We start from the raw sequence: 14,865 nt of genomic DNA, 5'->3' as shown, positions 1-14,865 counted from the left end.
GGAAGGAGGCTCTGGAGGTGACACCGGGTCCAAACTACGAGACAGTGCATCTGCCCTCACGTTTTTAGACCTCGGCCAAAAAGTAATACAAAAATGAAATCTAGAAAAGAAAAGAGTCCACCTCGCTTGTCGAGGCGTCAATCTCTTGGCGGACTCGATATACGCGAGGTTTTTATGATCAGTGATGACAGTAATACGGTGAACAGCACCCTCCAAAAAATGCCTCCATTCTTCGAATGCCAACTTTACCGCCAATAATTCACGGTTACCCACATCATAGTTCCTCTCAGCCGGAGTGAATTTCTTGGAGAAGAACGCACATGGTCGCAGATTAGTCAGAGTAGCAGGACCCTGAGAGAGAACAGCTCCCACCCCCACCTCTGAGGCGTCGATCTCCACATCAAACGGCGCCTCGAGGTCAGGCTGTACCAGGACTGGGGTGGACATGAACCGGTCCTTTAACTCAAGAAAGGCCTGGACAGCCGTTTGTGACCAGTTCTGCAGATCCACCCCTTTCCGTGTAAGGTCAGTCAATGGCTTGGCAATTTGAGAGAACCCCTTAATGAACCTTCGATAATAATTTGCGAAACCCAAAAAGCATTGTAGCGCCTTGATATTCCTGGGTTGCACCCAATCCACGATAGCCTGCACCTTTCCTGGGTCCATTTTAAACCCATCACGAGAAAGGAGTAACCCAAGAAAGGCTATTTCCTGAACAGAGAAAACACATTTTTCAAGCTTGGCAAACAGATGGTTATCACTCAATCTCTGTAATACTGAGCGAACATGCATAATATGCGTATTTCTATCGGCAGAATAAATCAAAATGTCATCGAGATAGATGACCACAAAACGACCAAGAAAATCAGAGAAGATATCGTTGATGAAATTTTGAAACACCGCCGGGGCATTTGTTAGACCAAAAGGCATCACCAAATTCTCGAATAACCCCTCTGACGTCAGAAAGGCCATTTTCCACTTATCCCCTTCTCTAATACGGATAAGATTATAGGCCCCCCTGAGATCTAGTTTGGTAAAGCACCGGGCTTCAGAGAGTTGGTTGTAGAGATCAGGGATGAGTGGAAGCGGATACGTGTTTTTCACAGTAATTTTGTTTAATTCTCGGAAATCGAGACATGGCCTTAATCCTCCGTCCTTCTTCTTTACAAAAAAGAACCCAGCAGCCACAGGGGAAGAAGAAGGACGGATATGCCCTTTACGTATACTCTCAGATATGTATGATTTCATAGCAGCCCTTTCTGGACCCGAGAGGTGATATAAACGGGCCTTGGGCAATTTGGTATTGGGAAGTAAATCGATGGCACAGTCATATGGGCAATGAGCCGGCAAAACCTCGGCCTCTGTTTCCGAGAATACGTCTCCGTAGTCCCTCAGGTATTCCGGAAGACCCTCAGGACTTACGGAGAACACAGGTACAGATTGTAAACACCTTTTATGACAAGCAGGACTCCATTTGACTATGGTACGACACTCCCAATCAATAACAGGATTATGTAACCGTAACCATGGATACCCCAACAATAATCCAGCAGGGAGATTGGCCATTACAAAACAAGAAATCGTTTCAGAATGCAGAGACCTGATCACTAGAGTAAATTTTTCTGTAGCAAACCAAATGAGGTTTTGAGGCAGCGGTGTTTTATCAATTGCCAGGAGTTGAATGGGTCCTTCTAACCTCACTGTCCCTAACTCTAATCTTTGGACCAACTCAGAGTCAATGAAGTTCATAGCGGACCCACAGTCAACAAAGGCAGTAGCAGACCAGACCGACTCCTTGACCCGGAGGTCGACATTCAGAAGTATCTTATTGGAGGATAGGAAAGGTACCTGATAGTCTGGGCAACCTCCTCGACCGTTACCCAGACTTAGAAGTTTCCCGACGACTGTTTAGCGGAGGGGCAAGCCGGGCAGTCTTTCCTCCAGTGTCCATGGTGTCCACAATAGAAGCACAGCTTGAGATCCCGGCGTCTTCTCCTCTCCTTCTCATCCGGACTGATGGCTCCAACTTCCATCTGTTCCATAGCCGGCAAAGAAGGTGCCCTAGGTAGAGGGGGCGGAATCTCACGCATGGTTCCCCTTCTTTCCCGTAATCTGCGGTCCATACGAACTGCCTCCGTCATCGCATCATCCAAGGTGCTGGGAGGAGGGTGCAGAGCCAAAGCGTCTTTCAGGGAGTCCGAAAGACCTCTCCGGAATTGGCACCTGAGTGCAGAATCATTCCACCGTACCTCAGTGGACCACTGCCGAAACTCAGAACAATATAGCTCAGCAGTGTGGTTTCCCTGAGTGAGACACATGATCCTGTCCTCAGCCACCCGTACACGGTCTGGTTCGTCATATATCACCTTGAGGGAGTCAAAGAAGAGGTCAACCGAATGCCGTTCCGGGGCCGAAGGTGGTAGGGAAAACGCCCAGGTCTGGGGACCCCCTCTAAGTAACGACATGATGATCCCCACCCGCTGGATCTCATTCCCCGAGGACCGAGGTCGGAGAGTGAAAAGAAGACTGCAACTCTCCCTAAATGTCCGAAATAGGTTTTTCTCCCCCGAGAATTTATCGGGGAGCATCACCGTGGGTTCGGGGGAGGTCAGTTGGACATCAGTGGGACTATGCTGTCCTACGGTTTGTGAGGTAACTGCCACTGAGGTGGGCCTCGCAGAAGCAGAAACCTCACTCTGCAGAATGTTGTGTGTAGCTACCAGGGTGCGATGCTCTGCAGCCAAATCCTGCACCAGCTGCGTAAGGTTGGCTACTTGCGCGCACAAAATACTGAGTGGATCCATTACAGTCTGGTATCCTGAAAAGTTGAATCCCACTACCAAGAATTAAATGGCTTTTTTTTTTTTTTTTTCCCTCCTATGGGAGATAAAGCCTATTTCGGCCGGCTATACTGTAATGCTGCCACCAGGGGGAGCCAGAGCTCTGCAGCAGACGACACTACACAGAGCAATGAGAACCAGGAAGGAAATGCACAGCGTTCTCATGCACTGCCTAATCACTGCTGAGAGGAAGAACTGCAGGATATGTGAGGAATAGTGAGACAGGCTGGGTCAAACACCGTACGGGCAGAAGCAGGACCGGAGGAGAGAGCAGAAGCGAAGTCAAAGTCAGGCTAAGGTCAGTACCGGAGGAAGCAACCAAGTGGGGAAATAGGAGGGGGGACACAGGACAGGAGGGACGACCAGGGGACAAAACACAGACAAGGGCATGGGGGCACAGGAACAGACAGATCAGGATATCACTCACAGGACCAGCAATCACAGGCAAAGCAGAGCTAAGCTTATAGCCGGCGCTTGTTCACTGGAAGTGTCAGCTTTTAAGGCATCCAGGGGCCGGAAGTGAGGCCCGAGAGAAGGCTCCGCCCCCTAGCCATGTGTATAGGGAGGCGAATCATGACAACATCTTATTTTGGTTGTATGGACAGATACTCCAGTCTTTGCTGTCTCTATGCTGCCTCTGATTAATGCTTTCCTTGCCTGGGCTCAGAGTTTTGGTGGGTGGCCTTCTCTTGCTAGGTTTGATGTGGTATCATGTTCTTTCCATTTGATGATAATGGATTTGATGGTGCTCCGGGGATCATCAGAGATTGGGATATATTTTTAGAACCTAAGGCTATGTGCGCACGTTGCATATTTTCATGCAGTTACGCTGCGATCTGCACCGCAGTGTAACTGCATGCGTCCTGCGTCCCCAGCACAATCTATGAAGATTGTGCATAATCCATGCTCACGTTGCGTATTAGAACGCAGCGTTTCGGCTGCTGCCAAATCGCTGCATTCTAAAAAGCAACATGTCACTTCTTTTGTGCGTAATGTCGGTCTCTCTCTCTGTCTGTCTATCAGTCTCTGTGTCTCCCTGTCGGTCTCTCTGTCTCCCTGTCGGTTGGTCTCTCTCTCTGTCGGTTTAACCCTCTCCCCCCTCTCTCATACTCACCGATCACTGACCGATCACGGGCGCGGTGCTGCACAACTGTCACACTGCTCCGGCGGCTTCTCCTGCTTTGAAAATGCCGGCCATCCATTATTCAATCTTGTATTCCCTGCTTCCCTCGCCCACCGGCGCCTATGATTGGTTGCAGTGAGACATGCCCCCATGCTGAGTGACAGCTGTCTCACTGCAACCAATCACAGCCGCTGGTGGGCGGCTCTATGTGGTGCAGTAAAATAAATAAATAAATAATTAAAAAAAAAACGGCGTGCAGTCCCCCCCAATTTTGATACCAGCCAGGTTAAAGCCACACGGCTGAAGGCTGGTATTCTCAGGATGGGGAGCCCCACGTTATGGGGAGCCCCCCAGCCTAAAAATATCAGCCAGCAGATGCCCGGAATTGTCGCATGGATTAGATGCGACAGTCCCTGGACTCTACCCGGCTCATCCAGAACTGCCCTGGTGCGGTGGAAATCTGGGTAATAAGGAGTTAGTTGCAGCCCATAGCTGCCACTAAGTCCTAGGTTAATCATTGCAGGTATCTATGAGACACCCCAAATGATTAACCTGTAAGTGAAAGTAAATAAACACATACACCCGAAAAATCCTTTATTTGAAATAAAAGACAAAAAACACCCTCTTTCACCAGTTTATTAAAATCCCAAAACACCCCTCCAGGTCCGGCGTAATCCACGAGGTCCCACGACGCATCCAGCTCTGCTACATGAAGCTGACAGGAGCGGCCGTACAACACCGCCGCTCCTGTCCGCTCCACGCAGAAACTGAAGTGAGCCACACTGTCAGCGGAGACGTCTCTCAGGTTACCCGCGGCCACAGGTCTCGAGTGGAGGACTCGAGCTGGCCGCGGGTAACCTGAGTGACGGCACCGGTGATCACGCGGCTCACTTCAGTCACTCAGATTTGCGGTCACAGGTGAGTCCTTCACCTGTGACCGCAAATCAAGCCGCGGCACACGCACAGATCACAATGAAGTCGGGTGAAGTTCATCCGCGTTCATTCTGATTGCGCGGCACTGTCTCCCGCAGCCAGCCATGTGCTCTTTTTGACATTCCAGTCCCAGTCGGCTCTGCTGCAAGTCTATGGGGATGCAGCAAAGCCGAGTGGGATCGCACTGTCAAAAATGTGCGCTCTGGATGCTTTTCCCATGGCAGAGCAAGCATCCAAAACGCATGAATTCTGCAGGAATGTGCGCACGTTGCGTTCTGCCGAATGCGTCTCAGAACGCAGCTTTTCGGCTGCGTTCTGAGACGCACATGCAGTGACTATTTATGCTGCGTAAATGAACACAACGTGCACACATAGCCTAACACTGACTTGTATTTCTCAACAACTTTGTCTCTGACTTGTTTGGAGATCTCTGTGACGACATGTTCTCTGTCAGTGCCTAGCAAGGGTTAAGTTTCTTAAAATTCAGCCAGACATGATGGTAGTTTGTTTATAAACAGGGGATAATTGTTTCTACGAGACTCTTAAGTTCCCTTTACACACTGCAACATCGCTAACGACATCGCTGTAACGTCACCGGTTAGCGCAATAGTGACCTCCCCAGCGACATTGCAGTGTGTGTGAAACGCATCAGCAACCTGGCCCCCGCTGTGAGGTTGCTAATCGCTACAAATCTTTCAGGACCATTTTTTGGTCTTTTGTTTCCCGCTGAGCAGCATGTATTGGTGTGTTTCACACCGTTACAACGACTTCGTTAGAGACTTCCCTTTCAAATAGCTGCTTTAACACGTCCCTAATGACCAGCTAGGTCATTCTGCAGGTCCGCATCGCTGCTGCGTCGTTGGCCAGGTCTGTCTGTTTGAAAGCTCACCACTCAAAAGAGACTTTGTAGCGATCCCGGCCAGGTTGGGATCGCTGGTGGCATCGCTAGAAAGTCTCAGTGTGTAAAGGGGTCTTTAGGAGTCTAGTGTTAAAGTTCTTGTTGACTCATGTAATTGCCTTGGCCAGTGAAAGTCAGATACTCAGAAAAATCAATTATGCAAACCTCCCATTGTATCACTATGTGTATTGTTAATGCAATGTAACTTAGCTGTCTCTCCCTCGTCTCTGACAGAGACCATTATTACTAGAGATATTTTTTATACGGCTTGAAATCTAGCCAATAAGAGCCCAGTCTTATCCACCAATCGTGAAGACCCCAATGGTCTGAATGCAGAGCTCAGGGGTATAAGAAGGAGGACTGTCCATTGCCCGGGTAGACTCTTGCTACATGATACCAATCTAGGATCTGTGGATCCGATTGGCAAGCCATAACTGAACCTGGATTATAATACTACATGGACTTCAGCATCGAATGCAATGATTTGGCTGAGATATGAGATATGAAGGACTACCTAAGGAAGGAATCCAGCTTGGGACAATCCAGTCACCTGACTACAGACTTTGCAGCCCTCAGCCAGCTTCCTAAATCTGGCGTTAATCCATTCTCGGTGGGTGCCCGGCGAAAGCGGGGTGCTGCTGGTTTGGAGTAAGTAGCCCTGGAAGTTCTGAGGCACGGACGATCTAATCCCTGGTGAGCCAGCGGAAGGGTGATAAACTGCTGCTTTGTTACATTCTGTGGTTCTGCTGGTTATGTGCCATATGCCGTTAATTGTTTGGGGATCCAATAAAGTCTTAATATTGTGATTTCCTCATACTGGGTTATCTGAGTAGTGTTCCGCCCATGGTTAAGGAGGTCGGGCGTTCAGTTGGGATGAGCCCTGGGCCATGCTGTCTTTCTAAAGGCGGCCGGATCAGCGGAAGAGAGCACTCACTGATCCCCGTGTCTCCACAATTGGTGGCAGCGGTGGGATACTATTCTGCAGAGGACTGGTGTTCGCGGACACCGTCCAGGGGTCAACAACCGGGGAGACACATAAGCATACCCAGCAGGCCATAGGGGAGGCCTTTGGGTTTTGGACGCTGCCATGTCCAACTCCACCAGTTCAGTCATGGGACAAGGACTGGAGAGGAGTTACGACCGCAGCAGTAAATGGATGCTACAGGATCTGTGCCAGATGCGAAAGATTGAATACACTGACACTCGGTGAATGCATGGCAATTTTTATTTATTTTGTCCCATAAATTTAATTTTTGCCTATATTTTTATCCCTTCACTTCCCCAACTTAAGGCCGCTTTACACGCTACGGCATCGCTAAAGTGATGTCATTGTCACGAATTTTGTGACGCACATCCGTCTTCGTTAGCGATGTCATTGCGTGTAACACCAATTAGCGATTTTGAATCGTTGCAAAAACGCTCAAAATCGCTAATCGGTGACATCCCCCCCTGATCTCAATTATCGTTGCTACTGCAGTTACGATGTTGTTCGTCGTTCTTGCAGCAGCACACATCGCTACGTGTGACACCGCAGGAACGAGGAACCTCACCTTACCTGCATTCCGCCAGCAATGAGGAAGGAAGGAAGTGGGTGGAATGTTCGTCCCGCTTATCTCTGCCCCTCCGCTTTGATTGGGCGGCCGCTTAGTGACGTAGCTATGACGCCGAACGAACCGCCCCCTTAGAAAGAAGGCGGTACGCCGGTCACAGCGACGTCGCTAGGCAGGTAAGTAGTGTGACGGGTCCGCGCGATTTTCTGCACCACGGGCAGTGACTTGCCCGTGACGCACAAACGATGGGGGCGTGTACGCACGCTAGCGATCTCGCTAGCGAGATCGCAGCGTGTAAAGCGGCCTTTAGACTATTTAGTGCTGATGCATCACAGATAAATGCGATTACAAAAATATTTAGACAGGTAGTAATGAAAGAAAATAGGTAAAAAGCCAAGGGGGATGAATACTTTTTCAAGGCACTGTAGATGTCTATGAAACTTGGTCCAAGCAAGGGCTAAAATGCAACGACTGTCCACGAGTCTCTCCACCTCAACTCTAGCATCATATATGCTTATTAGTCTGTCGAGCTTGGGCGGGGAGATCTGAGACAGTCCGTGCTTGGATCGAGTTCATTGATGTCTCTATGAGCCTGGACTGGTGCAAAATATGAAATCCACCTCATGTAAATTTCTGTTGTGGCCTTCCACCACAATTCTATTAATACAGATGGATTATGTGGATTACAGCTACTGGAAAGGTTTAAATTTTACACATGTGGATTCAGCTGTGGATTTACATCAATGTATCCAGTTTGAGTATACCCGTACAGCTAGATGTTTTGTTTTGTGTAACGTAGTGCTATATACATAAATGGGTATGATAAAAATCTACTTGTTATATTACGTTACATTAGGGAAAACAAACAGAAATGCACCTAAGCTTTTTCTGATTCTATTTTATGTTTTTTTTTGTATTGTACAGCTATACATCATGGAGTCAGAAGGTGTATTATATATACAGTATTACATTCGGTCTGAAGAATTGTGTTACAATGTGTTACAGTTTATGAATGAGCTTTTGTAGATCACTTTACATGTAAAACATTATATATGAAGTAATAACCTATGAAACAATCAGCAGAAGTATACAGTGGGGAAAATAAGTATTTGATACACGATTTTGCAAGTTTTCCAACCTACAAAGAATGGAGAGGTCTCTAATTTTTATTGAAGGTACACTTCACCTGGGACACAATAAAACAAATCCAGAAAATCACATTGTAGGATTTATAAATAAGTAATTTGCATTTTATTTCATGAAATAAGTGTTTGATACAATAGAAAAACAGAACTTAATATTTGGTACAGAAACCTTTTGTTTGCAATTACAGAGGTCAGACGTTTCCTGTAGTTCTTGACCAGGTTTGCACACACTGCAGCAGGGATTTTGGCCAACTCCTCCATACAGATGTTCTCCAGATCTTTCAGGTTTCGGGGTTGTCAATGGGCAACATTGAATTTCAGCTCCCTCCAAAGATTTTCTATTGGGCTCAGGTCTGGAGACTGGCTAGGCTTCTCCAGAATGTTCAAATGCTTCTTATGGAGCCACTGCTTAGTTGCCCTGGCTGTCTATTTTGAATCACTGTCAGGCTGGAAGACCCCACCACAACCCATCTTCAATGTCCTTACTGAGCGAGGCAGTTGTTGGCCAAAATTTTGCTATAAATAACCCCATCCATCCTCCCTTCAATATGGTGCAGTCGTCCTGTCGCCTCTGCAGAAAAGCACCCTTAAAGTATGATGTTTCCACCCCCATGCTTCACGGTCGGGACAGTGTTCTTGGTGTTGTACTCATCCTTCTTTCTGCCCACACGCCGAATGAAGTTGATATCAGAAAGCTTTATTTTGGTCTCATCTGACCATATGATTTTCTCCCATGCCTCCTCTGGATCATTCAGATAGTCATTGGTGGACTTAAAATGAGCCTGGACATGTTTTGGCATTGGCAGGGGGAATTTGCGTGCCCTGCAAGGATTTTAATCCATTACAGTGTAGTCTGTTACTAACGGTAATTTTTGAGAGAGTGATCCCAGCTCTCTTCAGGTCATTCACCAGGTCCTCCCATGTAGTTCTGAGCTGATTCCTGACCTTTCTCAGAATCATCCCTACCCCACGAGGCAAGATTTAGCATGAAGCCCCAGACTGAGTAAGAGTGACAGTCATCCTTTAACAATCAAAAAAAGAAAGGCACTCACCGGGCGCATTGGTGGACCTGTCGAAGTGCCCTATAGGCACGAAACGTCCGTCGTCCTGCGTGCTCCGTGCACCTCCCTCCCCCACAGCCTTTTATATCACCTGTAACTTCATGTCGGATTAAATAAGATTTTTCACAGCAGCCCGGTGAGTGCCTTTCTTTTTTCTTTTTTGGATTGTTTATGAATCTGTTAGGGGTACTTTACACGCTGCGACATTGCTACCGATATATCGTCTGGGTCACGTCGTTAGTGACGCACATCCGGCAGCGGTAGCGACATCACAGCGTGTAACACTAATGAGCGATGATCAACGATCGCAAAATCGTTCCAAAACGGTGATCGTTGACACGTCGTTAATTTCCGTAATATCGCTGCTGCAACCCGTACGATGTTGTTCGTCATTCCTGCGGCATCACACATTGCTATGTGTGACACCGCGGGAGCGACGAGCATCTCCTTACCTCCGTCCACCTGCAATGCGGTAGGAAGGAGGTGGACGGGATGTTACGTCCTGATCATCTCCGCCCCTCCACTTCTTTTGGCCGGCCACTAAGTGATGCCGCAGTGATGTCGCTATGACGCTGAACGCACCTCCCCCTTGAGGGAGGGATTGTTCGGCGGTCACATCGACGTCGCTGACCAGGTATGTGCGTGTGACGCTGCCGTAGCGATAATGTTCGCTATGGCAGCGATCACCAAATGTCGCACGAGCGACGGGGGCTGGAGCTATCATGCTCAACATTGCTAGCAATCGCTAGTGATGTCGCAGCGTGTAAAGTACCCCTTAAGCTTTGAAGTGAGTACCACAGGAGATGGCTGTTTATTTTACTGCTTTGCTAAGCGGGACTGTCTAGCAGACGGAGGTAGCTTGATTAACGGAATCGCTCTACTGATAGAAGCAGTGAATAGGACTAAATAGTGCCCAGTGTTCTGTCTTTTTTCCGTTACATGACAGTCATCCTTTGCTTCTTCCATCTTCTAATAATTACGCAAACCGTTGTTGCCTTCTCACCAAGCTGCTTGTGTGACACCCTGGACTAGCCAAGTAGTCACAGATAGACCCCCGCACTACACCTGTCTCCCAATAAGGTGTCATCAGCCAAACATAAAACTCTAGTCACCTCCCTCAGTGCCTGATGGACACACCAGGGGGCGGAGCCAGGCGGTTCGCCATGTGCACCGAGGAGTTCAGAGGGCCTGAGGCAGGAGAAACACAGTCAGTTGTCAGTTGTAGTCAGTAGTGGAAGCAGGCCTGTGCCCAGGTCTGCGGCAGTCTCACAGGTGCCAGGGTTGTAGCCCTGGTACCTTGGCTAGGAGGCAAACGGTAGCTTTAGCCTGCAGGAGCCGGGAAGACGGCTCGGTGGAACCGTGGTGGACTGGGACAGGGTAGTGGCCCGCTGGTACCGACCCGGGGAACCAACTCGGAAACTGGAGCACACAGGGGGGTACTCAGACCCTGAAATAAGGTCCAGAATCCACTGTACTGAGTTAATTAACTGATTGCGGTCTGGACTATAGGTCCTTTCCCACCCAAGTCCCGACTGAAGACAATAGCCCACCGAGGGGGATAGAAAGCCACTGCACTGGCAGAGAGATCCCACAAGCCAGCGTCTGCGGGCAAAAAGGCTCTCCCGACATTCACAGAGCCGGGGAGCGAACTCCCGTCGCTGAAGCACAGGCAGTACATAGATACACAACATGGTGCAGGAAAAAGGCCAAGACCACCAAACCGGGTTGGGAACCAGACGCAGCCGGCTGCGAGCACCGACCACCATCAACTTGGTTTACCAGAGACTTGTGTGTGTCAATAACCGTGACTACAACAGTGCAATCCGGCCGCGCACCGCCCTGTACAGCCCAGCTATCCCAAACGGGTCCCGGGGCAATCATCCCTGCCCACGAAGGGGTTAACATCTTGCTGCACTACCATCTCCCCCAGGTGCCCAGTAATCGCAGTGGTGGTGTCCAACTTACCACAACCCGTGGGTGGCGTCACAAACTCAAGCACGGCTCCGGCCATGCACCTACCTAACCCCCCACCAAAAGCGCCAGCACCCCTTTTCAGAGCGAAGTGACCCCGGGTCCGGAGGAGCTCGAGCCACCCACCAACAAGCCTGGATCCGAGCGGCTCGGCTGCAGCCGAGCGCGGGGCAGTACACTTGCCTATTGTCCTGTAGTTCATCCCAGCTTGGGCAAGTCTACAATTTTGTCGCTGGTGTCCTCAGACTCCTCTTTGGTCTTGGCCATGGTGGAGAGGTTGGAGTGTGATTGATTGTGTGGACAAGTGTCGTATATACAGATAACAAGCTCAAACAGGTGCAATTAATACAGGTAATTAGTGCAGAGTAGGAGGAAAAATAACAGGCCTGTGAGTGCCACAATTCTTGCTGGTTTGTAGGTGATTAAATACTTACATCATGCAATAAAATGCAAATTAATTATTTAAAAATCATACAATGTGATTTTCTGGATTTATTTTTGGATTCTATCTGTCACAGTTGTAGTATACGTACAATAAAAATTACAGACCTCTCCATTCTTTGCAAATGCGAAAACTTGCAAAATCGTCAGTGTATCAAATACTTAGTTTTCCCACTGCATATGAGTGCGTAGAATGGGAAGCCAGCCAGATAGCAAAATATACATTATGCCAAATTGGAAAGTAATAATTGTACTTACTCTGATAAAGAATCTGTTCCTGTGACTTTGTTGTCGAATTTACTGGAGATAGCGTTGTGTTCATTAATTGAGGTGTTGTTGCCATGACAACTATGGAAAAAACAAGTTCAGATAACATTGAAATATTGTATTTCTTGTAGACAATGGCACACAACCAGAATTCACTTTATGAGAATGAGATTTCTGGGATAATGTATTTATTCCTCTAATATTGGTCAGGCTATAGTCTGTACAATAACTGGGCCAGAAGTTCTCGAGGTGGGCAAACCCCCGTCTCATATTGGCATTCTAAATTTCACCATAGCAAACAGCCATTCCTTCCTAACTAACAAAGTGACATTAGCAGCAATACAATATAGTGATATTTCATTTTGTATAAATTTATACATGGATGCCATGTATGTTTTCTGTAATGTCCAGGGTATATGAACATATTATGCACCAATTTATGTTGCTTAGCATATCTCTAAAGGACATTTTTACGTCTCATTACTAAGTCTATTTACATGGTATTTTCCACTAGGGGGCAACACAGTCAAATGTTAATATTGTACAGCGCAGCCTGGTGGGTTGAATGAAGATAACATGCCGTCATTCCTTACTAAGCAAACCTAATGTTACTCACCTGTCCTTGTTCCAACGACAATCTACTTTTTCTTCTTGGCCGGTTCCCTGTGCTCTTGTGCACAGGGTTCATATAATACCCATGTACACATCTATAATTACCACTTGAGTATTCAGGTACCTTGTGATTGCTGCTAACACGTCTACATCCCGCCTATCACGATGGAGGGAAATTGTGGCTATCTCCATGCTGATGTTAATGTCATTACAAAGAACGGGATACACAAGCTGGATTTTATGTGTAATACTTCGAAATATGTTGACAATAAACCGCATCAAATTCAGCTTGTGTATGCAGGTCTTTGTAAAGACATCGACAGCAATGCGGAGATAGCCACAATTTCGCTCCATCCTGATATTGTTGCTCCCTCGGTCCATGGACCCTCCAGCAGCTGTCCTAATAAATTACATGTCTTTTATGTTGTTGGTACCACAACCTAACAAGGGGAGCAAGTTTTCTCTTACACGTCATTCACATATTTTGGATAAGACCCTACTCAGCTTTTCAACCAAATCAGCTCCTGTTTTTACATCCTGCCTAGCCACACAACTATGCCAACTATAGTACCGTTGGGTTTTGCTACAACCAGGGACCTGCTGCCAATTTGAGTCTACTGTTTCCAAGTTCTGTCCACACATCCAGTTCTGCTATAACCAGGTACTTGCTCCTCATCCGGCTCTACCATTCCAAAGTGTGTTCTGCCCTGTACGTTCTGCCATAACTAAGTGCTCAACTGCTGTCTCAGAAGTTCTGATCCAAAGTGCTGTTCCCACATCCAGCTGTGCTACAGCCAAGTGCCTGAATACTGTCTTAGCTCTGCAGTTCCAAGCTACTGACTCCATAATCACCTTAACTACATCATCTACAAGCCATCTAAGCTCAGCTGTTTAAATGTGCTATCCACACACTTGACTCTGCTACTTCAAAGTACCTGTCTGCCACATCAGGTCTGCTGTTTCTAATTTGTGTTTGCAACTTAGTACTGCTTCTTCAAGGTGCCATCTGCATTCTTGGCTCTACAACAAGGTGACTGTTTGCATATCAAGCTCTACTGATCCAGTTCTGATCTTCTTTGTGTTGTTTGGCTCAATCAACTCCATTGCATCAATGCCTGTAGTCCATGTTGCCCACCCTGATCTATAATTTAGTGAATCCACCTCACCAAGTGAGCCATTAATATCTTCAATCTATCAACTGCAAACCCATATACCTCAATATACCTGTAAATAATGAATTACTAAGTTTTATTTGAAAGAACATCACTGGAGGTCACAGATTTGTGATGTAAACCTCTAAAACTAATCAAACACCCTTTGGATGAATATGTACTATGACTATGAGACAGCATGAAGTTCCGTGGAAACAAATCTTAACCAACCATTTTTCCAACTCGTAAAATGGAGGCTGATTGTAAGATAGTACCAGTATACTCATACCAAATCTGTATAGCCAACCTTGTCTTGAACATCAGTCCCACCAATCATTAGCCAGTTGGATTATGTGAACCTTGCACTCAATCCAAGCCTCAAAGGAAGTAGCTTGCAGTTTTAACAATCAATGGAGTATCTCAACCAAAAAAAGATACGCTCACATTGGCATGTTAAAAAATTAGTCCCATTCTCATCCAGAAAAGTTGGATGAATTAAATTCTTTTATTATTCCATATCTCATGCTATTGTGCAATTTTTAACTCCTTTAATATCCGTATGCTATGCATTTTTTTTCCTCACCTATTATTCTACAGTCTTTTACAGGACCATGTACAGTGTTCTGTGCTGCAGAATGATAAAGTATCCATAAACAAAAGATGGCATAAAGATGGCTTGTGTGCTGTTTTTTTTTTCTCGCACCCATAGACTTGCATGGGTGAGTCTCATCCGAGATATGCTGTCAATCACAGCATGCTGCAATTTATTCCTCAGTACAATTCAAGCTGAGGAAAACTTTTATATCTGACCTGATTCATTGATTAACATTGGTCTTAGGGGCACTTTGCACACTGCGACATCGCAGGCCGATG

General features: G+C 47.0%; 1 protein-coding gene across 2 annotated transcripts in view; it reads right to left on the bottom strand.

Moving 5' to 3' along the window:
• The window catches only part of NCMAP (non-compact myelin associated protein), a 142,401-nt gene that overhangs the window by 23,760 nt on the left and 103,776 nt on the right, over window positions 1-14,865 (bottom strand). For both annotated transcript variants that reach the window (XM_075336087.1, XM_075336088.1), the window contains exon 2: window positions 12,221-12,310. In XM_075336087.1, the coding sequence (XP_075192202.1) occupies window positions 12,221-12,305 (85 nt within the window). In that variant the 5' untranslated portion in view covers window positions 12,306-12,310. The remainder of the gene's footprint in view (window positions 1-12,220; window positions 12,311-14,865) is intronic.

This window comes from Anomaloglossus baeobatrachus, chromosome 2 (genome assembly GCF_048569485.1).
Source record: "Anomaloglossus baeobatrachus isolate aAnoBae1 chromosome 2, aAnoBae1.hap1, whole genome shotgun sequence".
Taxonomy (NCBI): Eukaryota; Metazoa; Chordata; class Amphibia; order Anura; family Aromobatidae; genus Anomaloglossus; species Anomaloglossus baeobatrachus.
Note: the sequence above shows the minus strand (reverse complement) of the source record. Positions and strands in the feature narration are given on the sequence as shown.